Source organism: Phacochoerus africanus, chromosome 15, assembly GCF_016906955.1.
Source record: "Phacochoerus africanus isolate WHEZ1 chromosome 15, ROS_Pafr_v1, whole genome shotgun sequence".
NCBI lineage: Eukaryota > Metazoa > Chordata > Mammalia > Artiodactyla > Suidae > Phacochoerus > Phacochoerus africanus.
Window position 1 is genome coordinate 140,871,644 of NC_062558.1, and position 27,716 is coordinate 140,899,359.

Below are 27,716 nucleotides of genomic sequence, written 5' to 3' on the forward strand. Positions count from 1 at the left end.
GCAGAGACGCTCGCTCGCGCCACCCCGCGACGCCTTCCTCCCGCATCCTGACTCGGCACACACGTGCCCTTTGTCCGGGACGCTGCAGTCTCTGTGTGTGTCACCGAATGCCCAGCAAAGGAGGTCCCAGGCTGCAAGTCAGCGCGGATGCCCCGGGCGGAGCGTCGCAGCCCGGACAAGTACCGCGTGCGCAGGCGCAGCTCACTCCCCGCGCGGCTTGGCGCCCGCGGGCCCCCGTACGGCCGGCGTCTCCATGGCGACCGCGTGGGCCCGGCGGCCTCCATTGTTGGGCTGGCGCTTTCCGCGCCCCAGGCGTGCAGGCGTGGTGGTGGGCGGGCGCCGCAGGTGAGGCGGCGGGGCGGCGGGGCGGCGGGGCGGCGGGGCGGCGGGGCGGGCCGAGGAGGGGAGGCAAGGCCCCCCGACTGACCCTGCGCGGTGGGGAAGCCGAGGAAGGGGCGGGGACCAGAGCAGCCCCCAGACCCCGCCCCGCCTTCTTTAGGTGCTGTCGTTGGGCTCTTGGTTCTGAGACCTTCCTGCTCAGAAGTTCTTAGGAGGTTGAAGCCTCCCTCCACCTCGGTTCACAGGAGAGGGCCCACCCGGGGCGGGACAAGGTCTCCAGGAAGTGCGGGCCGCCTGAGGAGGCACCCGCGGTCTCGCCCCCACGTGTTAATTGCTTGACCTTTGGGCAGTTCCTTAACGAACCCTCACCTCACATGCCCCATCTCTAAAATTGAGGTGTGTGCACACACACGTGCCAGTTGTTGACTGTCCAGAGTTCTGTAGCAGTGAGCGAAGGCTTCTAAGCTCTGAAACATTCCAGTGTTGATGGTCATTGCTGGATACGTTGAGAATTAAACGTGGAAGTGTGTCTCTCCGAAGGAGGTTTTGGTGGGCTACAGTTCTTGATCTTTGTGTTGATCAAAAGTATTGCTGAAAAACTAAAATTCAAAGTTCCAAATTGACCCATTTCCCCCAGTGCCTGAGTTGGGTGCTAGCCAGACCCAGTGCTGGTCACTGAGCCAAATGGTGAACTGAACTGTCAGGACTGGGCGGATGGAAACAGCACAGAGCCAAGGCGCAAATTACAAAGTGCGAACTTCGGAGCCCCCACTGCATCTATGGGAGGTTTTGCTGGCTTGTGGACTTTGAAAGTTCTGATCTGTTTTCATCGCTAAAATAGCCATTTCTATCTTGCATTTTCCAGGAGTTAAAAATTAAAATCTTGGAACTCCATGGTGCAAAGGGAGGAGCAGAACATTTTAATCTGGACCTTAAAAGTCGGTTTTTGTAAGCAAGCTGGCGTCCGGCCTCATGAATGTGCCCGTGTGCTGAGCTGAGCTGTTGCTTCTCTCCCTCCCGGCTCCAGGTGACTCCAGACGCAGGAGGATGAGCCACGTCCTCAGAGAATTGTCTCCTCCTGGCTGACGGATGGAGGGAAGCAGCGCCTGCGAGGATCCCGGCTGGGCTGCAGATGCCGAGGGCGGGGCTTCCGACGCCGGGGGCGGGGCTTCCGACGCCGGGGGCGGGGCTGGTCAGGCTAGGAGCAAGCCCGCACTCCCCTCCAGAGGCGCGCCCGAGGGGGTCGTCTTTTCGTCCGCACCGATTTTAGACTTGAGTCAAAGTGGTCTTCACCATTTAGGAGAGGTCTTCAAAGTTCCCACCCTCAAAGTAAGTGGGGCGCTCTTCTGGGCACTGTGCCCACCTGCGGCGTAGCGTGAATGAAGGCTCCTTACGTGTAGGTTTCTTTTCAGAGAAGGTCTGGAACGACAGGAGCCTTAACTGGGGGTTTCCCGTGCTGCTCTCAGGGGAAGGAGAACTTCATGCCTGGGACCCGCCGCTGGGAGCACCACGCAGAGTCAGACTCTGGCGTCTTTTCCCCATCCTAGCGCCCAAAGCCGCTGATGTAAACCAATGCCGAAAGCACCTTTGGGCGCGCTCTCGCTCGCTCTTTTTTTTTTGATCTTTTTAGGGCCTCACCCTCGGCATGTGGAAGTTCCCAGGCTAGGGTCCAATCAGAGCTGCAGCTGCCGGGCCTACACCACAGCCACAGCAACCCAGCTCTGAGGCGCATCTGCCACCTACACCACAGCTCGTGGCAACGCCGGATCCTTCACCCACGGATCGAGGCCAGGAATCGAACCTGCATCCCTGTGGATCCGAGTCGGATTTGCTTCTCCTGCGCCACAAGGAGGGGAACTCCTCAGCCTTGGCCTCTTAATCAGAACACAAAACTCCTTAAAAATGCAGTGACACTGTTCCTCCCCCACGGCTTTCCAGGTGTTGTGTCTCCCTCGGGCCCACAGTGCATCCAGTGGGCACTGTTTCCTCCCGTGATTTCTAGAACACGTTTCCATCAGAGCACAGCTCTGACGGAAGCCAGTCGAGGGGGCTCCCCAGCTCTGCTCTCGCGGCCCAAGAGTCATGTGGTTTCCTCAGACCTCCCTTTGTCTCCCTCTGGAGGGTCTCTGCAGGTCCCCCTGAGAACGAAGTGCAGCATGTAAAGCACGGTGTCCACAACACAGCACACACCTCAGCCACCCACCGGTACGCTGTTGATGGACAGCTTGGGGGCTGTTTCAGAAGCCGTGTGCTGAGATCTTCAGTGGCAGCTTAATTCGCTGGGCCCCGAGTTGTGTGACCCCCCCCCTGGCCTCGCGGGCACGCCTGCAGGAGTCTTGCCGGGTTTTTCCTGAGCGCTGACCTCTCTGGCTCGTCCCGCGTGCGCTGCTTTGAAGGTCACCCGTCCTCAGCTCCGAGCGAGGAAGCGGCAGAGTCATGAGGCTCACGGTGCCCCCGGGCATGAAGGAGGGCAGACATTCCAGAGCCTTCTTCAGGCTTAATGAAGGAACTTATTTATGCCTCTCAGAAAACAGAGATACCACTGTAAATATTACCGTGGCAACGAATCATTGAGGGAGGTGACCGGGCAGGGCCGTGGGCTTTTGGGGGTACAGGTTCATTTTGCAGCCATGGCAACAATCCCCAGAGCCACCGGCAACACCTCCAAAGACCCTTGTAATCACGCCCCAGGCCCTCACGCTCACACAGCTTCATGGAACCCAGGAGGAAAGCTGGGCTCAGCTGCCGCGAGCTCCCAGCATCTCCGTGGAGATGGCTCTGCCCTGTCTCTGCGAGCTCCCCTTTCTGGTGTTGAGCAGGATCTGTGGCTTCCACACTGAGCCCTGGGGGAAGAGCAGCCTAAAGCAGCCTCGGGGGCTGGCCGGAGGGCCACCTCGTGGGAAGGTACCTGCATGTTGTGTCCGTCGTGGGCACGTTGCTCCCAGGGGCTGCGCTGGCCAGCAGCAGGGAGCGATGGTGCCCGTCTCTGCTGACCCAGGACTGTGTTTTCATGGTACTTGTGGAGTCCGACTTCACGCCAGTGTTTCTCAAGTGGCTCCTGGAAACGCGAAGGGACTTGGGAGGTGGTGCTGGCCGCAGAGCGGGGAGCTGAGAGGGCGGGATAGGCAAGGCATGGCCCTAATAGAGCAGCACAGTCTCCAGGGCTGCTGCTCACCTGGTGCCCTGTGGGCTGTTGGGCCTGTGACCCATGTTACAGGCAAGGATGCTGGAGCACAGAGAGGTTCAGGAACTTGCTCAAGGCCACGCAGCTCATGGTTTTCAAAACTTCAGTTTGAACCCAGGCAGCCTGGCTCCCAGGCCAGGGCCCTTGACAGCTGTGCTGGTAAATGGAGCTGTGTAAGCGAGTGTGCAACATGCGTGCTGGGAACCTGTGCAATGTAGAGCCGCAGCGTCGGAGAAGGTCATTTTTGCACGACTGTGAGATCTGTATATTTTTCATAGGTGGCTAGAGTCAGTGTATGGTCATTTCATCCACTGTCCTGCCTTACTTATGACAGGGACCTAAGGGTCTGCTGAGTGGACATGTCACCCTTCTTGACATAATGGTTGCTGGCCATGTTTGCATGGCCCGTTCTTACCCCAGGTGGCACCACAGCCAACAGCTGTGTCTGTGTCCTTTTGTCTCCTTTTCATTGTCTCCTTGGGTGACAGCGGAGGCCCAGAGGTGGCTCCCGCCTTCATCCTCTGGGCTGAGGGGCTGTGGACGCTGAGAGTGGCATCTTAACTGCCAGCCGGGAGAGAAGCAGCGTCTCCAGGTTAGGAAGCGGCTCCAGAGGCTGCGCAGTGAGGCCTGGCCTCGTCTTTTCTACTCTCAGTATAAACATCATGTTTTTTCTTAACCTGTGGGATTGCAATCATTAGTGGTTCTCTTGGAAATGCTTTGAAGGTGTATCCTTTTTTTTGGCTGTGCCCATGGCATGCAGAAGTTCTGGGGGCAAGGATCGAACCCGCACCATGGCAGTGACCCGAGCCACCGCAGTGACAATGTCAGATCCTTTACCTGCTGAGCTACCAGGGAACTCCAGGGTATATCGTGTTTTAAAATTTAGTTGGTTGACGAAACATTCTCTTTTCTCCCCCCCGGAAGCAATTGCATCTTCAGCGAAATGCCCTCTGCGCGATTCCTGAAGACTTCTTTCAGCTATTGCCAAACCTCACTTGGCTGGACCTTCGCTACAACAGGATCACAGCGCTTCCTTCCGGGATTGGCTGTCACAAGTGAGTTGCACGTCTGTTTTCAGGTGGGGGACGCGTCCTCTTCCTGAAGTTTCTGACACCTATTCCTTGTCTGCTCAGTCCCCGCCCCAGTGGGATCCTGACTTTAGGGTAGAAGCTCGCAGCGGGGTTTTAAAAGCCAGCTGGGAGGTGCGGTGGCTGCAGGTGCAGATGCACGCGTGTAGGTGTGAGGGAGGGTCCCCCATCCCAGCAGCTGCCGGTGCTTCTGCAGGACGGTCCAGACGGCTTTTGCCACAAGCTGCTTCCATCCCTGCCTCCTGGACCTTGGAGCTGCCTGAAGGGTCAGAAATACTGTTAATGAATTAAAACCTGTGGCTTTGCTCCCAAGGGCCCCTGTGTCTCTATACTGGTTCCTGGTAAATAGAGAAGTTCTTCCCATTTTGGAAAGTTGGAAACCCCAAAGCAGGCACTGTGTGCCGTCCTGCCCAGCCCGCCCTCGGATTCCAGGCCTTTCCTCGCAAGCCTGCTTCCAGACCCTCTGCCGAGCGGCCCCGCCCCCTGCTGCCTCTCCCAGTAGCTGCCCCCTGGGAGCCGTGCGCGCTGAGGCCAAACCCCCATCCCTTCCCCTTCAGGGCCCTGTCCTCTGCCAGCTTCCTGACCTTTAGAAGACGTGAGATGCATTTCACACCCCGCTTTGTCGTTAATGCATCCAGGGCAGAGGGGAGGGCAGGTGCTAGGCCCTCCGGTGGGCGTGGCCTTGAGGGGAGGGCGTGGCCTCGAGTAGACCTGAGACGCTTGTTTGAAGCAGGTCCAGTGGCCAGAGCTTTAGGTGCGGATGCCCTTTGGGTTTGTAGTCAAAGAGCCGGGGGTGCACCGAGGGTTTGCGTGGAGGGGCAGAGTTTGACTTGGTTCTGGGTCACGCTGCCAAGAAGGGAGCCTGGCTGCCCACGCAGGAGCTGGTGGCGCTCTGCTGCTATAGGGCGTGGTCAGAGATGGGGGTGCCCTCCCACCATGTACACGCAACAGGGCAGAGGGTGCAGAAGGCCCTTCTCTTGCCTCAACCACAGCTCACTGTTTTTAGAAGTATTTTTTTAAGGAGTGAGGGTTTTGGAGTTCCCACTGTGGCCCAGTGGGATCCGTGGCATCTTGGGGCGCTGGTTGGATCTCTGGCCCGGCACCACGGGTTAAGGATCTGGTGTTGCTACGTCTGTGGCTTAGGTCCCGAACGCAGCTCTGATCTGATCCCTGGCCGGGGAACTGCATATGCCTCAGAGAGGCCAAAAAAGAAAAAAAAAAGTGAGTATTTTGTAACATGTAACAGTGAGAGGAAACCTCCATGAATCATCCGCTTTTCAGGCTCTGCTGGGTGGCAGCCGGATCCCAGCGGGTGGGGACCGAGCCAGGCACTGTCTGCCTGGAGCTCCTGGGGAGGTGGGGGTCTGCAGAGTGGACTGCCCACTGTGGGCCCTACCCCTGGTCACCTGGTGCTGTGTCCTCAGCTCCAGCCAGGTGTCCGCCCGCACGGGTGTGGCAAGGGTCTGTGCCTTCTCTGAGCCTTGTCCCTGCCGATGTGACCCAGGTGGCCGTGGTGAGGTCCCGGGTGCTCCTTGTCACAGGGTCCTCACCTGCTGGGTTGGGAACAGCTTCGTGCTTTGTGTCCATAAACTGTCTCAGCAGTGGCGCTCAGCTCTGGAGAGTAATTGCTACTCAGGGGTAAAAATAAACTAGTGCTGTTCTTCTAAGCACCCTTCTTCCTTCTAAAATAAGTTCACGTCTCAAATTTTGGAATTCTGTGATTTTGCCAGTCGAAGCCAGCTGCTTAATGTTGTCTAAGATATAATTTTGCATGTGATTTATAACCTGTTATATCATTAAAATTAGACCAGCTTGCCGAAGAGCTGAAACATATTCATTAGAAATTTTCAGTAATTATGGGCTTATTAAGAGCCTTAAACTTTCCAGAAAGCCTCATGAAAACAATGCCAGTGTTCATATTCACCCCTTCTCAAGGCCTCGGCCACGTGGGCTCTGGCAGCAGGCAGCGAACGTTAAACAACGGGCATCGGGAATTCCCATCGCAGCTCAGTGGTGAACGAATCCAACTAGGAACCGTGAGGTTGGGGGTTCCATCTCTGGCCTCGCTCAGTGGGTTAAGGCTCTGTTGTTGCCGTGAGCTGCCGTGTAGGTCGAAGACGAGGCTTGGATCCGGCGTGGCTGTGGCTGTGGGGTAGGCCGGCAGCTGCAGCTCCGATCCGACCCCTGGCCTGGGAACCTCCACATGCCGTGGGTGCGGTCCTAGAAGAAGACAAAACAAAAACAAAAACAAAAAAAAGTGGGCATTGGTAGACGAGCTGCTTTGGGCAGAGCAGCTCCAGTCCAGCCTGCAAATGTGTGCATTCAGCTAAGAGCCAGTGAAAGGACGTCATCAGTGATTTACTGCCAGTGTTGGTAACGCACCACTTACAAGTATCCACAAGCCGCTGTAAAGTGTCATTTTACAAGGCGGGAAGACCCCTTAGGCACGTCCAGGTTAGCAGTCGGCTCACATGCCCCCTCCCCACAGACAGACGCGCGGACCAGGGGGCCAGGCCATCCCTGCCTCTGACCCCAGAGAGGCGCTCGGGGAGGCCGAGGCACTTTGCCGCCGCAGCTCCTGTGGGTCTCGGGAGAAGCAGCGCTGTTCTCCCGGCTGCTCTGCTTCAGCGGAGTTAAAAGCGGACAGGAAACATTCGGCTGAAGTAACAGTGTTTCAGTAATTTGTCTTTGTGTTTATCAAGGAAAGTTTAATTCACAAGGTGTACTTTTTAAGAACTTCAGATAATAGGAAAGCGGAGACGTTGAAGGGAATGGAAACTGCCCAGCCTTCGGGGAGTCCGATTTTCCTTGGGGGCCGCCGTCCAAACGTTAAAGTTTAAATGAACACTTACTAGAACTCTCAATCCCGTGTCTGTGCAATTGTATTTTCTCCCTTCACATCTCGGGGTGATGCCCTGGGGAGCGGGATGTTGATTTGAACCTTTTCTCCTTCCAAGGCGGAGCGCGGCGTGTGACAGCACCCCCCGCCCAAGCATCGGCCCCTGGGCACTGGGAGGGTGTTCCCCGCAGAACGGTACTGGGGAAGAAGCTGAGGATGTGGGAAGGTGGGCCGACCTTCCAGGCCGCTCTGTGCCCCGCTGGCTTCCTGGAGCTGCTGTGGGCGTGAGCCTCGGGTGCCAGCGCTGCAGAGAAGGCCGTGGGCAGCCGTGTCCTCTGCACTGTGGGCCTCGGGGTGGTGGCCCGTCCTAGGGGTTACACAGGGCAGCGTGGGGTGAGGCTGGGATGCCGCCAGACTCCCCACGGGCACAGGCTGGTCCCCAGTGTCCCGGCCAGTGGCGGCAGAGCGTGTGCAGAACGTGGGCCCGTCTGCATCGAAGCCGCTGCTGTAAAGGGACAGCAGCTGGAGAATCTGGAGGTGTGTCAGCGGGATGGTCATTTGACTGTTTGCTTTTTAAATTACTTACTTTTGGTTTTGTTTTAAAGGCATCTGAAAACTTTGCTCTTAGAAAGAAATCCTATCAAAATGTTACCTGTGGAGCTGGGTAAGTGTTAAAACGACAACCTGCAGACGGTTTAAATGTGGCTTCTGAAGTTACTGGAGCCTGAGGTGGGAGGTCAGGCAGGACCTGGCAGGGGAGGCCAGCTTCTGCCCCGTCCTGCTCAGGCCGGAGGTACCAGGCCCTCAGGAGCTGTCCCTGTTACGATGTGGCCCCGAGTGAGCCCAAGGCACAGACAATGCAGATGACGCCCGGGGAAGATGAGCAGCCAGCGTACCTGGGGGCCCCGGTGTGCTTCCCCGCCTCCCTCCCCAGGCTTCACAGGGTTCCCGGAGAGCCTCGCGGCTTCCTGGCCCTCAGCAGCACCTGCTCAAAGTTGCATCGTCCCCCGTGTGTTCTCGGTGCTCTGGCGTTTGGGGATCAGCACTGTGTTTCTGAGGTTCACCCACGCTGGCCTGGAAATCTGGAGCACATTTCTGTTCATTTTCTGGCTGTGAGTGCTGATGGGGTTGGGGGGGGAGGTTGGTTTCCTCTGTCCTGCGTCCATCTGTCCTAGAGTTTTGCTCGTTATTATTTTTGTTTTCTCGAGGTTGAGTCACTGTTCTTTTTTTTTTTTGACCCAGTGAGCTGGACACTCAGATCATTGGGGTTTTTGTGGTTGTCTTTTTAGGGCCGCATCTGTGGCATGCGGAAGCTCCCGGGCCGGGGGTCGAGTGGGAGCTGCAGCTGCCGGCCGAAGCCACAGCCACGGTAACGCGGGATCCAGGCTTCATCCGCGATCTGTGCCGCAGTTTTGCAGCAACGGCGGATCCTTAACCCACTGGGCGAGGCCAGGGACCCAGCTCAGCATCCTCACAGAGACGGCATTGGGTCCTTAACCCACTGAGCCGCGGTGGGAACTCCTACATCTCTCTTTTCTAACCCGGGCAGTTGCAGCTCTGGTTCTCTCCATTGCCGCTGAGGCTCTGTCCCAAGGCTTTGGCGACTGGTGTGTCTTCATTCAGCTCAGATGTCTTCTGATGTCCGTTGCCCCCGGACTCTTGTAAGTTTCACTGACTTTTCCAACAAGGAGAGATTTCCGACGCTCCTTCTGTCACTGGGTCCTAACTTCATACCACAGGGACCTGGGATTCTGGCTACTGCCACGTGCTGAAGCTTGCTTTCTGGCTCAGGATATGCTCGGTCTGGTAAATGGAAGCTGCCCTTGAGAAGAGCGTGTGTTCTCAGCGTGTCGGGTGTGAGGTCCGTGTGTTCAGTGGGGCAGCTCGGCTCGTCTGAGTGCTGAGGTCCTGCACGTGCCTGAGCCTTCCTCGGCCCGTCGGGACCGGGGACGTGTGTCAAACCTCGTGCTGATGGTGGGTTTGTCTGCCTTTCCTTCTTCATCTGTCAGCTTTGCGTGGTGTACTTTGATGCTGTGTCGTTGGTGGAACACAGACGTAGGATTTTGCTGTTTTCTTGTCGTTTTTGCTCTTCTGGTGTGTGGGTGGCGGGACCGCATCGTAGCGCACGTTCCCGATGGCCAGTGACGTGGCTGGCCCTGCGGTGGGGCTGAGTGGGTCCACTCGCTGCGCCACGCGTGTGTTTTCATGCTCGCTCTCCCGGCCTCTCTGTGTCCGAACGGCGCTTGCAGCCCACCGGCTCGTGGCGGCGTCTTGCTCGTTTCCTGCCCGACCGTCTCTGCCTTTTAACTGAAGCGTTTCGGCCTTCAGTGTTAACGCGGTTACGGGCGTGCACGGATTTAGGCCCATCATTTGATGTTTGTCGTTCTCGTTCATTTTTGATTTAGGCCCATCATTTGATGTTTGTCGTTTGCTTCTCGTTCATTCGCGTTAACTTTGTGCTGGCTGGATGTGATTTTACTTCTGCTGTAATTTTTTCCTGACTTTTTAGCTACGTCCTTTATGTTCCTGTAATACTTCACCAGTCACTCTCGGGACCGCAGTGTCCCCCTTTGAGGTAGTGCTGCTTCGGGTCCCAGAAACGTGGTCCCGGCTCCACACCCAGCTGCTCGGTCCAGTCCGCCTCCCGTGCCCTGCGCCCCGCGTGTCGTGTCAGCCTGCAGACCCACAGTACAGTATTACAGCTCGGGTTTCAAGCAGTCACGTGTATTTTCTAAAAAACCAAGAGAGGCGTTCCCGTCGTGGTGCAGTGGGAACAAATCCGACTGGGAACCATGAGGTTGTGGGTTCGATCCCTGGCCTTGCTCCGTGGGTGAAGGATCCGGCGTTGCTGTGGCTACAGCTCTGATTTGACCCCTAGCCTGGGAACCTCCATATGCTGCAGGTGCAGCCCTAAAAAGCAAACAAAACAAAACAAAACAAAGAACACGCCAGAGAGAGGAGAGACGTTTTCCTGCTGACTCGCTGCCTGGCATCCCTGGTGCCCTCACTCTCTCCTGTGAGACCCGGCTCTCCGTTCGGCCTCGTTTTCCTCCAGTGGAAGGGCTTCCCTTCGGATTTCTCGGTCGGTCACTAGCCAGGGGTCCTCTCAGGTGACCTTTTTCCTGCTGATCATCTTTGATGGCCCTTGACCCCGGAACAAGGCGGGGGTTGGGCTCCCCGCCGTGTGCGGTGGGGAACCAGGCGTAGCTGTGCCGTCTCTGCGCAAGGCCTCTGCCGTCGGAGCCCGCAGGGTCGCCGCCGCCTGGCGTGGGGTCCGGCTTCGCTGAAAAGAGCCTGTGTGCGGGCGGGAGCGGCGCACTTCGGCCCGCGGTGTCCGGGGCCAGCCGTGCCTTCAGGATGTGTCTCTGCATGTTGGCCCGTGTGTCATGTCTTTGTATTTGTCTTGCTCGGGGTTTGTCAGGTTTATTCACTTTTAAAATCTCTTGCCAGATTTGGGCCATATTTTGGACACCCCGCCCCTCGGCGCCCTCACCCCGCGTGGCGGGCCTTCGGTGCCAGGCCCCCAGCGCCCAGAGGCTCTGCGCGTTGGCACAGCCGCCCTCTTCTTCCTCAGAGGCTACAGATACATACCTCCGAGTGTGACCCTTTGCCCCAGTCGCCTCCAGGGCGCTGGAAAGGGCATCTAGATGGCTTTTTTCAGATACTGTGTTTTCAGTCCTGGGACTTTCATGTTTTAAAAAATTCTTTTTTTCTGCCGAGAGTTCTTGTTTTTTCACTTGTTGCAGAGATGTTTTCCCTGCGTCCTTGGCATCACGACCGCTGTGTGCGTTAGTCTGCCGGGGCTGCCGGACAGACAACCCTGGACGGCCCCGGGGCTTGGGCGACAAGTGGACGTCCCGCGGTCGCAGAGGCTGGTCGTCCACCACGGAGGTGCCGGGGGCTGGCTCCTCCCAGGGTCTCTCCTCGTGGCTGTAGGCGTCCCTTCTCCCTGCGTCCTTTCTGTCCTCGGTGGCTTCCTCTTATAAAGGACATCAGTCAGGTTGGGTTAGGTCACCCCTTAATCTTCAAAGGCCTGGTGACCTTTGGCGGTTCTGGCTGTTAGAACGTGGACCTGAGCTTGGGGGATACAGTTCAGCCCATAAGTAGGGAAGGTCTCATCTGCTGACCCGGCTCAGCTCAGGGTTGGTCTCCACCGTCTGCCCTTTCTCTCAGATATGGGTCGCCTTTTCCTGTTTCTTCATATGCGCAGAAATTTGGGATCTTTCCCGGACGTCGTGGTGGATACAGTTGGGGTAGAGATTATGGGTCCATCGCATTCCTCTCTAGGGTACTGATTTTTAAAAAATAAGCAGTTTGGTTCACGGGACTAAGACTCCAAACCCTGCCCTCCTGCGGGGAGCAGGGGGTGACGTCTCTGCTCACTTCTCACAGCCGTGGCCGTGCCGTCGGCCGTCTGTCCCCTGCGCGGTCAGCTCAAGACTGCAGAGTTCAGGGCTCCCTCGGCAGCGCTCTGCCTTCTGGGACATGCCCTTGGCCGTTAGCTCTGAAGGCTGTCCTCCAGCGCCGCAGGCATTGTGGCTGTAGCTTCCTCTCCACGTGGTGGCCGCCTGTGGGGCCTGACGTCGCAGAAACCCGCGCGGATGCTCACTCCCCTGCTGTCAATCTCTCCCTGAAGTTGCCCGCCCCCAGTTCTCCTGCCCTTTTTTTCTTTCTGGCTGCACTTGCAGCATGTGGAAGTGTCCAGGCTCGGGGACCAAGCCTGGCCCACGGGAGCGACCTGAGCCGCAGCAGTGACAATGCTGGATCCTTAACCCACTGCACCACAGGGGAACTCCTCTGCCTGCTTTTTGCTGCTCTCCTGCCTGCAGGTGGTTTGCGTTTTGTTCCCTTTCTCATGGTCTGCAGAGATTGGAGCTACAGCAGCGCTGCTGGGGGCAGAGCCCCTCCCGGCCCCATTTGCATCAATATCTTAGGGCTTTGCTAGAGGCTGAGCCGCGCGTCCTTGACTGAGTCCTGTCCACCTGCAGCAAGCGCCCCTCCTCTTCCCGACGGGCGCCGTGTCAGCCGTGAGCTCCCGCCTGCTCCCTGCCTTTGTGCCGTTGTCACGATCTCGCTTTCACACGAGCTGAGGATCCGGTGGACACCGTCGGGCTGTCAGGATGCACGTGTCCTCGCATGCTCCCTGCTGGTGCTTTTCACGCCGCCTCTCAGTTCCAGGCTCGCAACTGGGGAGACCATGTTGGCCTGAAGATGTGTCTTGTGCTACGCTGAGTCTTCCGGGAATGAATTATTACAGGGTTTTAAAAAGGTCAACTTTATTTTTCCTTCGTGTTTGAGAAATGCCTTGGCGGAGTAGAGGAATCTAGACTTTGGGGGTTGTTCCTACTTTAGAAATGTCTCTTGTCGTCTGCTGAAAGGTCAGCCGTCAGTCTTGCTGCTTTCTCTTCGGAGAAATACATCTTTTTTCTCTGGCTGCTTTAAAGGTTTTCTCTTTAAGTTTCCGCGTTTGTAGGTGGCGTGTGCTTGGGTGTGGTTTTCTTTGAATGCGCTCTGCTTGGGGCTCACGGAGCTTCTTGAATCTGTTATTAATGTGTCTTTCGTCAGACTGGGGCGGTTCCTGGAGACGCAGCCCTTCTCTGGGTGTCGCGCCTCCGCTGTTCTCTCCTCGCGCCCTAGGCCTCCAGGTCCGTGTGTGCGGAGACCTTGCTTCTGTCTCCCTCCTCGGATGCTGCCTTCGCCCACACTCTCTCTCCTCTCTGTTCCACTTGGGGTGATTTTCTGTCCACCCACCTCTGAGCTCGCAAATTCATCTCATGCTGTTTCCGGTTTAGTGTTAAGCTTCTCCATTTCGTTTGTCGGTTTTCACCTGGAGTTGAGAGTGTGTGTGGGGTAGGGGCAGGAGTGGAAGATAATTAACAATGCTTTTTTTTACTTTTTAGGGCCACACCTGTGGCACACGGAGGTTCCCAGGCTAGGGGTCGAATGGGAGCTGCAGCCGCAGGCCTACAGCCCAGCCATGGCAACATGGGGTCCGAGCCACATGTGCGACCTACACTGCAGCTCACAGCAACGCCGGATCCTTAACCCAGTGAGTGAGGCCAGGGGTTGAACGCACATCCTCCCGGATACTAGCCAGGTTCATTACTGCCGAGCCATGACGGGAACTCCACTAATTCATTTCTCATATTGTTATGGGTCAGTTCACACTCTGTTTCTCCCTGAACCAGCTCGAGAATTTCTTCCTTTTACGGGACAGGTTTGCTGGATTCTGGCGCCTGATGAGCAGGTTTCCCGGCACTCTGGCCGCCACTCTTCCACTGTCTTCTGGCCACCGCTGTTTTGGACAAGACGTCAGACGTTAGTCTTGTTGGTGATCCCTTTACGTGGTGACTTGTTATCAAGATTATTTTCTTTGTCTTTCAGTAATTTCACTGTGATGTTTCTTTTTTTTTTTTGTCTTTTTGTCTTTAGGGCTGCACCTGTGGCATATGGAGGTTCCCAGGCCAGGGGTCCAGTCAGAGCCATAGCCACCAGCCTCCACCAGAGCCACGGCAACACGGGATCGGAGCCACATCTGCGACCTACACCACAGCTCACAGAAACACCAGATCCTTAACCTGCTGAGCGAGGCCAGGGATGGAACCTGTGTCCTCATGGATGCTAGTCGGGTTTGTTAACCACTGAGCCACAACGGGAACTCCCCCCCGCCTTTTTTCCCCTCACTGTGATGTTTCTAAGTGTGAATCCCTTTAAGATTCTTACTCGTATAGATTAAGGCGTATCATCAGCCGTGTGATGTCTCGGGCCTTGGTTTCGCTCATGTGCTTGCCGCTCCTCTCCTCCCTCCGTTGCTGCTCTCGTCACGTGTACACCAGCACACCTGCCGTGGCTCCGAGCTTCCTCTCGGGACGAGTCTCTTTTCCTCTCCGATCTTCAGATTGGACACTTTTGTTTATCTTCACTGTCATCTGCTGTTTTCTTCCGCCGTCTCCTCTCTGCTACCGAGTCCCGCTAGTGAATTTTTCATCTCAGTCCTTGTCGTCCTCAGCTCCAGGATAGTATTTGGTACTTTTGTGTCGTTTCTTTTTTTTTGATGTTCTGTGCTGGTTGTGTCTTGTTTTTATATCTTCCTTTACTTTCCTTGAATTTTCCCTTAATCATTCAAACATGGGTTGGTTTTTTTCCCCATTTGTTTGAACATATTTAAAATGACTGTTTTGAGGGTTTTTTCCTACTTGAAGACCGTTTCTCCCTGCTGCTTGTTTCCTGAGTTCAGGTCACATTTTCCCCTTCTTTGGATGCCCATGGTGTGTTTTTGTTGTTGTTGAACGGAGGGTAGTATATTCTAGCAACTTTGTGTTTTGATTTTTACCTGAGGGCTGTTATTGCTTCTTCTGTTTGTTTAATTTTGTAACTGCCCTGGTCTCAGTCCACAGAATCTGTCTTCTGCTTTGTTTTTGTGTTTTTTTAAGGGTTACACCCTTGGCACATGGAGGTTCCCAGGCTAGGGGTTGAATCAGAGCCTCGGCTGCCAGCCTACACCTCAGCCCTAGCAATGCCTCATCTGCAGCCTGCACCACAGCTCAAGCGACGCCAGATCCTCATCCCACTGAGGGAGGCCAGGGATCAAACCCGTGTCTTCATGGATCCTAGTCAGGTTCTTTACTTCTGAGCCACAAGGGGAACTCTTTTTTTTTTTTTTTTTGAAGCAAATTGCAGTCATCCGTTATGACAATTTACCCCAAATTCTGAACAGTGTTTTTTCGTAGTGCTGGGCCCTTGCTGTCCTCTGGCCCGCGTCTCGGCTGCACAGGGGCACGTAGGTCCTGATGGGTCTCTTCTCCTCGCAGGGACTGTGACCACCCTGAAGGCGCTGAACCTGAGGCGCTGCCCCCTGGAGTTCCCCCCGCAGCCGGTTGTGCAGAAGGGCTTGGTGGCCATCCTGAGCTTTCTGCAGGTCTGCGCGGCCAGGCACGCCCCCGCCGGCGACGCTACCCCTCGAGGTCTGTGGGACTGTCGGTAGGACAACGGTGTCAAAGCCCAAGTGAGAGCTTTCTGACGTCAGGGCCCCGGGCGCTCCGCTGACTCAGGCAGTGCTGCGTCTTCTCCCGGTCCTGTGCGTGGTTGGCACCCCCAGTGCCCGTTAGCCTGTCAAGGGTGGGTTTTGGTAAAAGTCCACCGGGGGGGGGGGATGCAGTGGCATAGCCGTCACCACGGAGCCACCTGGCCGGTTTGCAGCTCTCTGACCTCCAGCACAGTGTCCTGTCCCTCGGAGGTGAGGGCCCCCCTTCACCGTGCTCTGTGTGGCCACCTTGGCGGTGAGGGCTCACCACGCATGTCCAGGCCATCAGTGCACTGACCAGCCAGCCGTTCTCCGACACTCACCGTACAGTCTGCTCTTGACTGAGCCGTCCGGTTATGTTCACGCAACGTAAACTCGAGCTGAAGGAGAATCTCGGTCGATTGCTCACCAGAGAAGGAAGCATTCTGAGTGTTAGCTTCAGAATGTCTGGATGTTCACTAATCAAAACCTAGCTTCCATAATTAAGAAAATGTATACATTGGAAGCAGTTAGCCAGGATACTTACACATGTGATTAATGTAAATAACTAGGTCTGTTTCAGTAAGACGTAGGGAACAACCAGGGTGATCGGGAATTAATGACGTACCTAGTTTATCTTTAGATCTCAGGTCCAAGCAGACGGCTCCAGAACGCCTCATTTAAAACGCTGATTAGCAGGAGTTCCCGCTGGGGCTCAGAGGGGCCGAGAACCCGACCGACACCCGCGAGGCCTTGCTCAGTGCGGGGGTCCCTGTTGCTGCAGGCCGTGGCATAGCTCACAGACGCGGCTCGGACCCAGCCTTGCTGTGGTGTAGGCCAGCAGCTGTAGCTCTGATTCCGTTCCTAGCCTGGGAACTTCCATATGCCGCGGGTGTGGCCCCAAAAAAGTCAAATGCTGATTATGTTGTAAGGTGTCTTAGCATGTGTCCCCCGGAAATAACTAAATAAATTAGGCCGAAAAGCTGAAAACGCGTTCACTTTGTGCAAGAAGGTACCCTGCAGGGGACGTGCTGGTTCCCTGTTTCGGGGCCCAAGGGGTCACTGTCTGGAGAGCACAGGCGTGCAGCGGAGGCCGGGCGTGGTGGGCGAGCCCCACAGCCCGCAGCCCGTCCAGCCCTCGCTCTTTGGGGCGTCTGTGTGCCTCCCCCCGCCAGAACCAAGGCTTGTAAAGCCAGGTGACACTGGGGGGGGGGGGCGTCTAACGCCTGATGAGGGATCTGGCCCAGCGGGTGGATGAATGGCTTTGGGCCCAGTTTCCTGTCCTTAACGTCCCTAGAGATCAGTGTCTCAAAGTCACCGAAAGCCCTGCCTTCGAAACCGACAGGTGTGGGCTGAGCATCAGTTAGAAGCAGATGCTTGGAAGGTTTAGGTGGGCAGAAAACTATCTTCATTTCTATGGATTTTGTGGGGCACAGGGACCCCCCCCCCAGGCCTTCCCTGCACAGGGACCCCCCCTCAGACCTTCTCTGTACAGGGCCCCCCCCCGGCCTTTTCTGCACAGGGACTCCCCCCGCTTTGCACAGGGTCCCCCCAAGCCCCGGCCTTCTCTGCGTAGGGAGCCGCGCTCCAGGTTGCGAGTTTCGCGGGCGTGGAAGGGCAGGGCACTGAAAGGGCCGCGTTCCCCGTCCTTTCCCCAGCTGCGAAGATGACCGTGAGCGATTTGCCTGCAACCCTGCTGGATTTGCCAGCAGACTGTGTGTCTAACAACGAAGCCCCGAGTTCCCAGGAGCCGAGCGGAGCCGCGGTAGCGGAAGAGGCGGACTTTCTCCCGCCTCTTGGGAAGCTGGACCTGGGTGACCTCGGAAAGGCCCCCGACCCCCTGGAGGACTGGCCGAGCCGGGAGGAGATCCAGCGCTTTTGGAAGCTGAGGCAGGAGATCGTGGGGGACGGACAGGCGGGCGTTCTGGAAAACCAGCTCTTGCCCGCGGAGCTGCCCCCAAAGCTCAAGGCGGCGCTGAGCGCCGGGGAGGAGCAGCCCCCCACCCGGAGGCCTGTCCTCAGGTACGGGCTCCGCTCGGGGAGGTGGCATCTCGCGACGCTCTGCCAGGACGTCGGGAGACGTGGCCACGTCACCGCCGTTGTTCTGCGGCAGATGCCAGCCCCGCCTTGGGGCCAGAGTCACCCAGCCCAGGATTACAGGGGCCCAGGAGAGAAGCTCCAGTCCTGTGTGTGTGTGCGCATGTCTGTGTGTGTCTGTCTGCTGTGGATGGGTGGTGTGTGTGATGTGTGCACATGCCGTGTGGTGTGTGCACAGAGAGAGCCTGTGCCCCAGTAACACTCGCTGATGGACACAGTTCATCTTTCGGCCCCGGGGGTGACGCTGAGTCGGGGTGGAGCAGGGTCTTGGCGGTCACTGAGGCCCGGGGACCGTGGGAGCCACACCTCGTGGCTGTGAGGGGCCCGACTGAGGAGCCGCGGTGCCGAAAACAGGTTGAAGAGCTTGGAATCTGTGAGCAGCGTTCAGGTGGTATTGCTGTTGTGTCGCCTGTTCTGTGGATTTGGAAGATTTCGAAGCAAACCCATGTCCCGGCCCCAGGGTCCTGCAGGCGTGCGGGCGGGTCTCCCCGGGAGCTCCCGGGGTCCGCGGGGTGCCGCCGGCCAGCTCGGGCTGCTCGATGCTCGGCTGAAGGGCCTGTTTCCTCACAGGACGAACACGCCCCGCTTCAAGGGCGTCCTGCCCGACCTGGCCTCGTCGCACCAGGCCCTGGCCTGCGCCCGGCTGCAGGAGAACCGCAGCCTGGCCCTGCAGGGGCTGCGGGACCGGCAGGCCCTGCGGGCGCAGCGCAGGAGGTGAGTGGGGCCGCGGTCCTGGGGTCCTGGGGTCCTGGGGTCCCGGCTCCGGCCGAGGCCATGGCGCTGCCCTCGTGGGCCCTCTGTCGGCCTCCGCCTCCCTCCTCCATCCGCCTCCTCCTGTCGCTCCCCCGGCTCAGGTCTTTTCTAAGGGAAGGGACCGGAAATAACAAGCCCTGTCCTCGCTGTCCCTCTGTCCCCAGCCCCGCTGACCGCCCGCCTCCGCCACGCTCTGAGCCCGGGAGGCCTGCCTGCATGGACAGCGTCTGCCGCGTCCCAGCGCCTCTCAGCTCCTGGTGGGGTTTGGCCAGCGGGGGCGTCCAGCAGGAGGTGGGAGAGAAGGGGGCGGGCAAGGTCTGTCTGCACCCCCCCCCCCCCCTGCCCAGAGCCCTGGTGGCGGCAGGCTCTCCCCTCCCCCTCCTGGGAGCTGGCAGCCGCCCTCCGCTTGCCCCAGGGGCCTGGGGTGGCCGCGGCCCCCTCCTCCTAGGGCTCGGCTCCGCCCCTGGGGTCCTGCCCCTTGTGAAGAGTCCCTTCGGGAATACACCCTCCAAAGTCGTCCCACACAAGTGTTCTCGCTCGGGCCCGAGGACGGCCTGCACTCCGGGGTGCAGCATGGTGGTCCCCGACGGCAGACCCGGCGGCAGCTCTCGAGTCCCTGCTGTGGGGCCGGTGTCCTGACCACAGGGAGGGCTGCTCCTGGTCACGCAGTCACTGGCCACAGGCCTCCCCCGCCATGTCCCTAGAGTGTCCCTCGGTGGAGTCCGGACTGCAGGGTGGGGTGGCGTGCGGGCGCAGCCAAGGAGCTTGACCTGCTCTCCCCTGTGCCCCGCGTCCTGTGGGTCCCACTCCCACCTGGCATCTACCTGCGGGGGCCCTTTTCTGAAACCCTCCACCCCTTCACCCGCGCCTCTGCCCCTCTTGCTCAGCACGCGCCCCGAGCCCCACAGCCACCTTCCCAGATGGCGGGGAGCATGGAGGGGCCACGGGCTGGGTGGTGGGAAGGACTGCCTCCGGGGCCAGGCTCTTCTCACCTCCACTGGGGGCAGCTCTCGGGTCAAAGGGGAGCTTGGGCTCCCTTCCTAGTTCCTCCACATGGTCCTGGGACCACGTTTGTGGCCTCCTTGGCCACGGCATGGGGGCCCCTGTCCTGCGGCCCAGACCGCACACAGCCCTGGGGACTGTTCCGCTGCCTCCTGCAGCTCCGAAGAAGCCACCCTGTGCCCCCTTCAGGCAAGGGTCCTTTCCAGCTGGCGCATGAGGGGGCAGCGAGAAGATAGGTCCTCCACGGCCGGCAGGGCCCTGAGGTCCCAGGTCACACAGCTCCATGCGGGGCACTGGCCAGGGGCTGGGAGCTTGGGAAGCAGCCTCTGTGGAGATGGGGAGGGGGTGCCTGCCCCCCGCCGGCTCTGAAAGAGCAGAGGGCTATTCCAGAAACGCCAAAACCCCTGCCTCACTTGGGCCAAGCCCAGGAGAACGAGTCACCGAAACCCTGCCTCAACCCGAGCCCAGGACAGAGGCCGTGGGCAGGGAGGTGGCCAGGAGCCCAGGAGGGCTGGCCACTGTATCCCTGAGGGTGGAAGAGCCCCCACACGGGGGAGGGGGCACCGGGGGAACCTGAGCCGTGACGGAGGGCCCGTCCCAGGGCAGGGACAGAGGGCCAGACCTGGGGAGGGGAGAGCGGTGCTGACAGAGACTCAGGTGGAAGATACAGGAATTGGTCCAAACGGGCACAGGGACCTCTCCTCGGCTGGACAGACGGCAAGTGCCGGGTCCGCGGCGGGTGAAGCCCTGGGCCCCATCCCATCCCAGCATGGGAGCCACAGCCCGCACGGGGTGGGTGCCCTGACTGCATCCTGGGCCCCAGGGTTTCACTGGCACTGAGCCAGCGGTGGCTCCAGGTGGCGCTGTGGGTAGCAGGGCTGGAGAGTCGAGGCCCATGCTCTAGAGCAGCTCAGGCAACCGAGAGCAAGTGGATGAGTTGGCGGCCCTCTCGGAGCACGTGCAGACCCGTGAAGGGCTTGGATGTGGAGCTTGTGGCCGTAGCCCCAGCCGGGCGTCCCTGGAAAGGGGCCTGGGGCCTGGGGCCTGTGTCTGGGCAGAGGCTGGGAGGCCTGGCCCGTCCCCGGCCCCATGGAGCTCGGGATGGGCTCAGCTGTGCCTTGCTTTGCCCAGAGCTGTGTCCAGAGCCCCCAGGACGGCCCGTGTGTTCAGCCAGTGCCCGCCCTCTGGCCAGGGGCCGGGGGTGCAGGGCTTTTGTGTGAGGCCTTAGAAGTGGGTAGAAGCCCTTGTAAGCTACACCTGCAGCTGCTTCTTGCCACCTTAACAATCCTGTCTCCGCAGAGACGAGGGGGCGCTGCCAGACTGGCGGGAGCAGGCCCTGGCCGCCAGCAGGAGGAGGGAGGGGCTCTGCCGACGCCCACCCTGGCTGAGGAGCCCGGTACGTGGGGCCCCGCAAGGAGAGGGGGGTGCTAGCGTCCCGCGTCACGGGACAGAGGCCACTCGCCTGGCAGATCTGACCGCTCAGTAGCCTGTGTCATTCAGCCAGCAGAGGCCATCAGCAGACACCCCTGCACTCTGGCCTCACCGACCCCGGCCTCCACTGGCACCCCCTCTGCAGCCCCATGGTCCTCTCCTGGCCTCCTGGGAGCTTCCTTGTCTGCGGCACTCAGACCGCCCCCCCCCCCTGCCCTGGGTGCATCCTCGTGGAGCGAGCATCCCTGCCCCACACCCTCCTCTGGGGGGAAAGCCATGTCCGCCTCCCGGGGGCTCCCCGACCACCTTGTGCCCAGGCCCAGGGAGGGACCGTCTGTCCTGGCCCTCCCCGGCCTCATCCCTGGGCCTCCCCAGGGTTTGTCTCGCCTGCTGCGGGCAGGGAGCCCGTGAGTGTCCATCCTGACCTGCTGCAATGTGGGCTACAGCAAGCCAGTGCTTTTAACTTTAAGAGGAATTTTCTAGAAGTGGGTGCTGGGACCCTGGTCCCCGTGTCCCGCTGTCTCGTGGCGCCTGCAGCCTCCCCTCCCTTGGTGCCTCCGGCAGGTGCCCCGGGGCGGGGATCGGGGCGGGGGGGTGGGGGGAGGTATGGACTCCGGGCCCTGGGCAGCAGCCCGGCTCTTCTCTGTATTTACCGCCCTCTGGCTCCCGCTCGGGAGCTCCGGGAGCCTGCTGCCCCGCCCCGGTCCAGTTCTCTACCTCCTTCTTCGAGTTAGCAAATCCATTTGAGCTTTTCTTTATGCTTCAGATGTTACCTTTTTGTCACAAATGTGTGTCACAGTGTCTCCCCCATATTTGGACTTTGGTTGCAATACTTTAGGCCACATTAAGCATTTAGTACGTTCTTTCTGGGGCCGCACCCGCGGGACACGGAGGTTCCTAGGCTAAGGGTCTAATGAGAGCTACAGCCGCCGGCCTACGCCAGAGCCACAGCAGCGCGGGATCCGAGCCGCCTCTGTGACCTGCAGCACAGCTCACGGCAACGCTGGATCCTTGGCCCACCGAGCGAGACCAGGGATCAAATCTGCATCCTCGTGGGTGCGCCTCAGGTTCTTATGCCACTGAGCCACAGCGGGAACGCCTGCCTGCTTTTTAACAGCATTGCATTTTCATTTTCACGGGGCCTCTGGCCCAGCAGCCTGCCTGTGACCTTGGTGAACCGGTTTTATTGGCCTGAGGAACATCGCTGGTGAGCTTGACACTTGACGGAAGGGCCGGCGAGGACCCCCTCGCGGGCGTCTCCCTCCCTCTCCCGCTCCTTGTGTTCACAGCCCCTCCTCCTCCTCTGGGCAGAGGAAGCTGTGGCTGTGGGTTCCGTCCAGATCACACGCTTTTAGTGTTTTTAAAGATGAATGTCTGACTTTAAAAAGCAGCCCTGCCGGCTGCCATGCTTGTTCTTTTCCCTCTGGCACAGCCCCAGAAGAGCCCTGATTACGCGGAGTTCCTGTTCCGCTGCCTCTGCAGCCTGGCCCCCCGGGGAGGCTGGAGGGAAGTCGGGACCTGGTCCCCCCATCTTAAGCACCTCCTGGGAGTGGAGCCCGTGCTGGGCTGGAGCTGATGACGCAGGTGGCAGGTCCGCCTGGTAATCCACTCAGAGGCCACCTGGCAGATAAGCCCGGAGTTGATCCCCGCTGGCCTCCTGGGAGTCCCCGCGCCCCCGCTTGCCCTGCCGCTGCAGCAGCTCTGCGGCCCCACACGGGCAGGTGCCCTCTCTCACACACGTCACAGCTCCCTGAGCGGCGGTGTTGGTCTGGTTCTCAGACGGGTCCAGTCGGGGCAGCAGCGGGCCTGGTGGTTCCCGGGGGGGAGAGTTCCAGCTTCTGGCCTGAGGCAGAATCGCATCAGGGCCCCGTGTAGGTGCGAGGCCTCGTGGAATGGCCAGGCTGGCAGGCGGCAGAGGGCGCGGTTCTGCAGACGCCCAGGGGGAGAGCAGAGCATGAGAACATGCCAGGCAGGCCTGCACCCAGCAGCACAGGTGTCAGGTACCCTCAGCGGTGCCAGGCCGTCTCCAGGGGGATGTTTGAGATGGGCTTACCGGGGTGGGAGCTGAGAAGGTGGGGACGCAGGAAAGCACTGGCCAGACGTCCAGACACGCCCAAGGTGGGAGGAGGGGACGGAAGGTTCCTGAAAGGCAGACCCAGGGACAGCAGGGAGAGGAGGCAGAGGACGAAACCCAGGCGCAGCCCCCCAGGTCCAGGTGACCAGAGTCCAGGTGCGACATCCGCAGGCCCTGGACCTCATGGGTTTTCTAGCATTTGTAGTGCTATTTAGACATTTCTTGTAATTCTGTAACCGAGAAGTTTTAGGGAATTTGTTGTTTTCAAAGTAAATTTGAGGGCTTTTCGCTCTTTCAGAGAACCCCACCTGGGACGTGCCCCCATTCACAGTCAGCCTCAGGCCACCTGCACCCAGTAAACCCAGCGCTGCAGCTGCAGGGTCGGGTCGAGGGAATGTCCTGTAGGAGATGCTGGACCGTTGCCCGGGGCCGCCATCGTGTGGGGGACCTGCCAGCCGCGGCTCGTGGGGTCCCTGAAAACAGTTGGCGCTTGCCTCCCTTTGGCGCAGCGGGCCGGCTGGCGGGATACCCCTGCGCTCTAGCCTGGTCCCTGCAGGCGCAGGAGGTGCCGACCTCGCATGGAATCACAGTGCTGGGCTCCTTCTTGCACATTTTCAGAGTCTGTTTGTGCCGGTTTGTTGTGCGTCAGCAAAGCGGGCTCTCTTTCTGCAGCACCCTTTCTGCTTGCACCCCCCTTCGTCAGCTGGGAGTGCTTCTGTGTCAGCGTGGCCTGCTGGCTTGATGCAGGCAGGTCTGTGAGACACTCAGGGCCCCTGGAGGTGTGTTTCTGCCCTGGGCTGGACCGGGCCACTGCAGGAGCCGCCCACCTGCCCCGTGGCCCAGGCTCCAGCCTCGCCCTCCCACTGCCCGGCCAGCCGAGGCCCAGGGTGGGCGACAGTGAGCCCAGGCCAGGGGCTGGTGACACAGACGTGCTGCAACCGAAGGTTGGCGCAGCGTGGATGGCTGTGTCTTCTCGGATCCCTGAGAACATGGTATGTGTTTTCCAGGTGGTGTCAAAGATTCCTTTTGCCACCGGTCTGCTAGATAATGAGAAAACGCCCATGAATTTGCCCGGAAAAATGAGACAAAGCAAAGAGAAATCATGGCACGCAAGTCCGGAGGCAAGGTGGGTCACGGGTTAGACTCCGTTCCAGACTCAGCTTCCACCCGCCCCTGCAGGTGCCTCTGCACCGCCCTGTCCCCTGGGCCCCTCAGCATACAGGCACCAGGGCGCTCGGGAGGGGGCAGCGCTGAGCCGGGGAAGCAGAGCTCCCTGCCTTCCAGTGAGCACGTTTGCAGCGTCCCCTCGGCCCTTGAGGCCCGGCCCCCGGACAGCGGCGCCCAGGGGCCTGGCAGGCTACCGCCTCCCGCGCTCTTGGCTCCATGCTCAGCCCGCGTCTGCACCAGGAATGGTCCAGCGAGGGCGAGGGTTCCCGCCGCCCTCCCCGCCTTCCTGGCCATGTGCTCCAGCTCTGGTCTGAGGGGCTGGAGGAAGGCTGTCGTGGTGTGACCCGTGGACTGGGGTCGTGGGTCATTCTTCCACCTGCCTGGAACTGGGAGAAATGCCGCAGGCCTGCGCTCAGAATAACCCATCCACGTGGGGGTGGATTGAAGCAAACGTGGATGGTGTTGGGGTGTCCTCTCACGTCCTCGGGGGAAGCCACGTCCCCCGTGGGCCCTCAGCAAGCCCCCTGCAGACCACGTCTGTCCACCCACAGCCCCTGCCCTGTGGCGGGATTTACTAAGGGCAGGGGTCCGAGGTGCTTGGAGGGTGCGGGCCGTCCCCTTGAGCCTGCCCTGCAGGACTCAGGAGGCCACGGTGCTGGCCTTAGGGTCTCAGGGGGCCACACCCAGGCTCCACGCTGAGCTGGTGCCAAGGGCTCTCCTGCCCTTCCCGCTACAGGCCCCATGTAGGGCTTCAGGCCACACTGAGCGTCGAATTACCAGCCGAGGTCGACAGCCTGCGAGGCCCCACTGCGCAGCACAGGGAACTATACTCAGCACTTTGTAATAACCAATATTTCATAATAACCTATATTCCTTCCTTTCAGAAGGAACCTGAAAAAGAATAGACATGTGTGTGTAACTGAATTCCTTTGCTGTACAGCTGAAGCTAACACAACCCTGTAAACCAGCTCTGCTTCAATTAAAAATAAACCAATAAGAAGAAAAATCAATGTGTACAAACCCAGAGCTGGAGCCCTGGTGCCAGCAGAGCAAAATATGCTGTGCTCTGTTCTGTTTAAGGACTTACCAAAACTGGGCATTTCATGTGAAAACAAAGGCACATCCTCTTCCTCCGAGTGGCGCGTGTGCAGCGTCCTGGGAGTGCAGCGTCTTCCGTGGATGTGATGTGTTTAAAACAGCCGACGTCTGGTGGCTTCGAAGCGGGGCGGGGCAGGGGCTGGAGCCGAGGGAGGGGCGGCCGCGGAAAAAGGGAGACCTCTTCCCGCTTCTTGGGGTGGAAACGGCTCCACCGCCTAATGCGCAGCATCACGTCCTTGTCGCCCTGTTTCCCCAGCACCTTCCACGAGGGGAATTTACAGGAAAAGCTGAACCAGCACGTCCAGCAAAGGCACGACCGCAGGAGCAGACCCCGGGGGCTGGCGCCTCTCGGGGAGACGAGGAAGGCCGCCCGGGACTTGCAGACTGTAAGTGTTTGTCAGCTCGACTCGAATGTAACTCGTTTTATTAAAAATCCGAGGGACGCACACTGTCTGTCCGAGCACCCGCTCTCTAAAACTGGAGGGGCCTCACTGAACCCCGGGTGGCAGAGGGGGCGGCACGTTCCCCTGAGAGAGAGTCCTCAGGCGCGCGCGGCATCCCCCGAGAGGCCTGACCTCCGAGGTACTAGAGCCTCACGGCGGAGAATCCGGGGAGGTTTCCAGGAAGTTTCCAGGCTGTTTCCCGGTTGGAGGTGGCCACGTGCCCAGACCACAGCTCGGCGTCCTGAATGGGCTCCAAGGTCCAGGAGCTCCCGGGGAGGGGCCGGATGCACGGTCACATGCAAAGGCCAGGCAAGGGGTGGCAGTGGCCCTCGCGAGGGCAGGGCCAGGCGCCCCCCCCCCCACCCCACAGCCCCCCTGGAGCCCGCAGAGCACGTGCCAGGCTGGGTGGGGGGGCCCTGGAGGAGGGAGCAAGCCCCAGAGGAAGGGGAGCCGGGAGCCCAGAGCCCAGACGGAGGGTCTCCCAGGGGACAGGGAGGACCTTGAGTGGCTTCCCTGCCTGGGGGCTCCAGGACAACTTGGGGGACACGGAGAGCTAAGGGCGTGACGTTACAGGAGCACAGGCTTCCCTGGGGGGCAAAACGGAAGCAGAGGGTCCAGGGCAGCAGAGCCCTCCCTGGTCCTCACGACACAGGCCCGGGTGTTGCCTCTGCCTGGGGGGAGGGGGGTCTGGGGTGCTGCCTCGGGGAGTCAGAACTGAGGGAGGAGGGGGAGGGGCTGTCACCACCTGCTGGCGGGGGGGGAGGGGGGCTCTGCCTGGGGACACACCTGCCTGCCCTGTTCCTGTCCCCCTGAGGCCCACGTGCCTCCCCGTCCACCTCCTGGTTTTCTGGCCCAGCCGATGGGGGCGAGCAGGGGCCGGAGACACGCACGCCGGGCCCTGCGGGACGGGCACTGCCCACCCCACGGCACCAGCCCGGGTCCTGCCCGGCTAACCTCTGCCCCTCCTTTCTCCCCAAAGGCCAGGAGCCTGCAGGCTGAGGTGATGAAACTGAAGCTGAGGTCGACCCTGAGCAGGAACCCCCGATGCCCGGCACTCTCTGGAAGCCACTCGCTCGGCCCGGCGGCGTCACAGTCTCGGAACATATTTTTTAACACGAAATATTGAGCATCCGAAAACGTGTACACATCCTGACGACAGAGCGTCACTCTCCCGTGAGCGGACGGCGGCGTCTTCTCCTGTGGGGAGTTGGGCTGCAGCTCGCTGCCCTTCTGGGGGGCGCCTCCGGTGCGCTGGGGCTGCGAGGGTCACGTCTCCGCCTGCTCTGCTTTGTCCGAGGCCGCAGGAGGCTGAGCTGCATTAAAAGGACAATATTGTGAGCAGCTGCACGGCTTCCACTTGCAGCCCCCCGCCTTCCCCAGCCGCCACCCCGCTCACTGGGGCACCAGGTCGGCTGCTGGTGAGCGGCCCCCGCCCCCCGGGCCCAGCGGTGCTGTCCACTCGCCCTGTCCCCCCCTGCCAGGCACCCAGCTCTCACCAGGCTACGCGGCCTCGGCCCCACTTCGTCTCTGGCGCTCAGCCTCCGACGCAGGTGAGATAAGGGCTTGACCTTGAAAAGGTCTTTGACTGCATTTCTTTAACAGACGGAGGAGAATTCAGACGTTCTGTTTCTTCTTGTGTCGCCTTTGGCGAGTGTGTCTCCAGGAGTGGTTCCGTGTCTTCCAGGTTGTCGGGTTTGTCCGCATAGACTTCACCGTACCCTCCCTTCTCCTCCGACACCTGGGCTCTGACTCCGGCGCCTTTCTCGCTGCCGCTGTTGGCGTCTCCCTTCTGTTTTCCTTGCTCTCGCCAGGGGTTCCTCTTTTTTGCATCTTCGAAACAACTAGTTTGTTGAGTTTCACCAACCCTGCTCTCTGCCAGCCTTTCTACTTTCTTTGGGCTCCCTTGGGTGCTTCTCGGGAATGTCACCACTCTCAGATGCGTGTGTCCGAGAGGAAGGATGACATGCGTCACCTGGGCTTCCGACTCGGGGAGCCGGCTGTGTGGGTTACTGCTGCCGCCCGACAGGTGGCTCCAAGACATGGCAGCTGGAAAGGGGAATCGCCTCTTAGGATTATTCTCGTGGTTTCTGAGGGTCCGGAAGGGGGGCGGCATGGCTGGATTTCTGGTTCAGGGTCTCACGGGGCTGTGGCATCTGGAGGCCCGCGGCCGGAGGATCTGCTTCCCTGTGGAGCACGCAG

General features: G+C 59.7%; 1 protein-coding gene across 1 annotated transcript; it reads left to right on the forward strand.

The window, feature by feature from the left end:
• Positions 1-246: 246 nt before the first annotated feature.
• On the forward strand, positions 247-26,654 carry LRRC27 (leucine rich repeat containing 27). The gene is made up of 11 exons (XM_047761660.1): positions 247-345; positions 1,367-1,668; positions 4,448-4,578; positions 8,056-8,114; positions 15,262-15,414; positions 17,111-17,474; positions 18,120-18,263; positions 20,604-20,700; positions 23,817-23,935; positions 25,331-25,460; positions 26,497-26,654. The coding sequence occupies exons 2-11, from the start codon at positions 1,429-1,431 to the stop codon at positions 26,641-26,643; spliced, it is 1,584 nt and encodes a 527-aa protein (XP_047617616.1). The 5' UTR covers positions 247-345; positions 1,367-1,428; the 3' UTR covers positions 26,644-26,654.
• Positions 26,655-27,716: the final 1,062 nt, after the last annotated feature.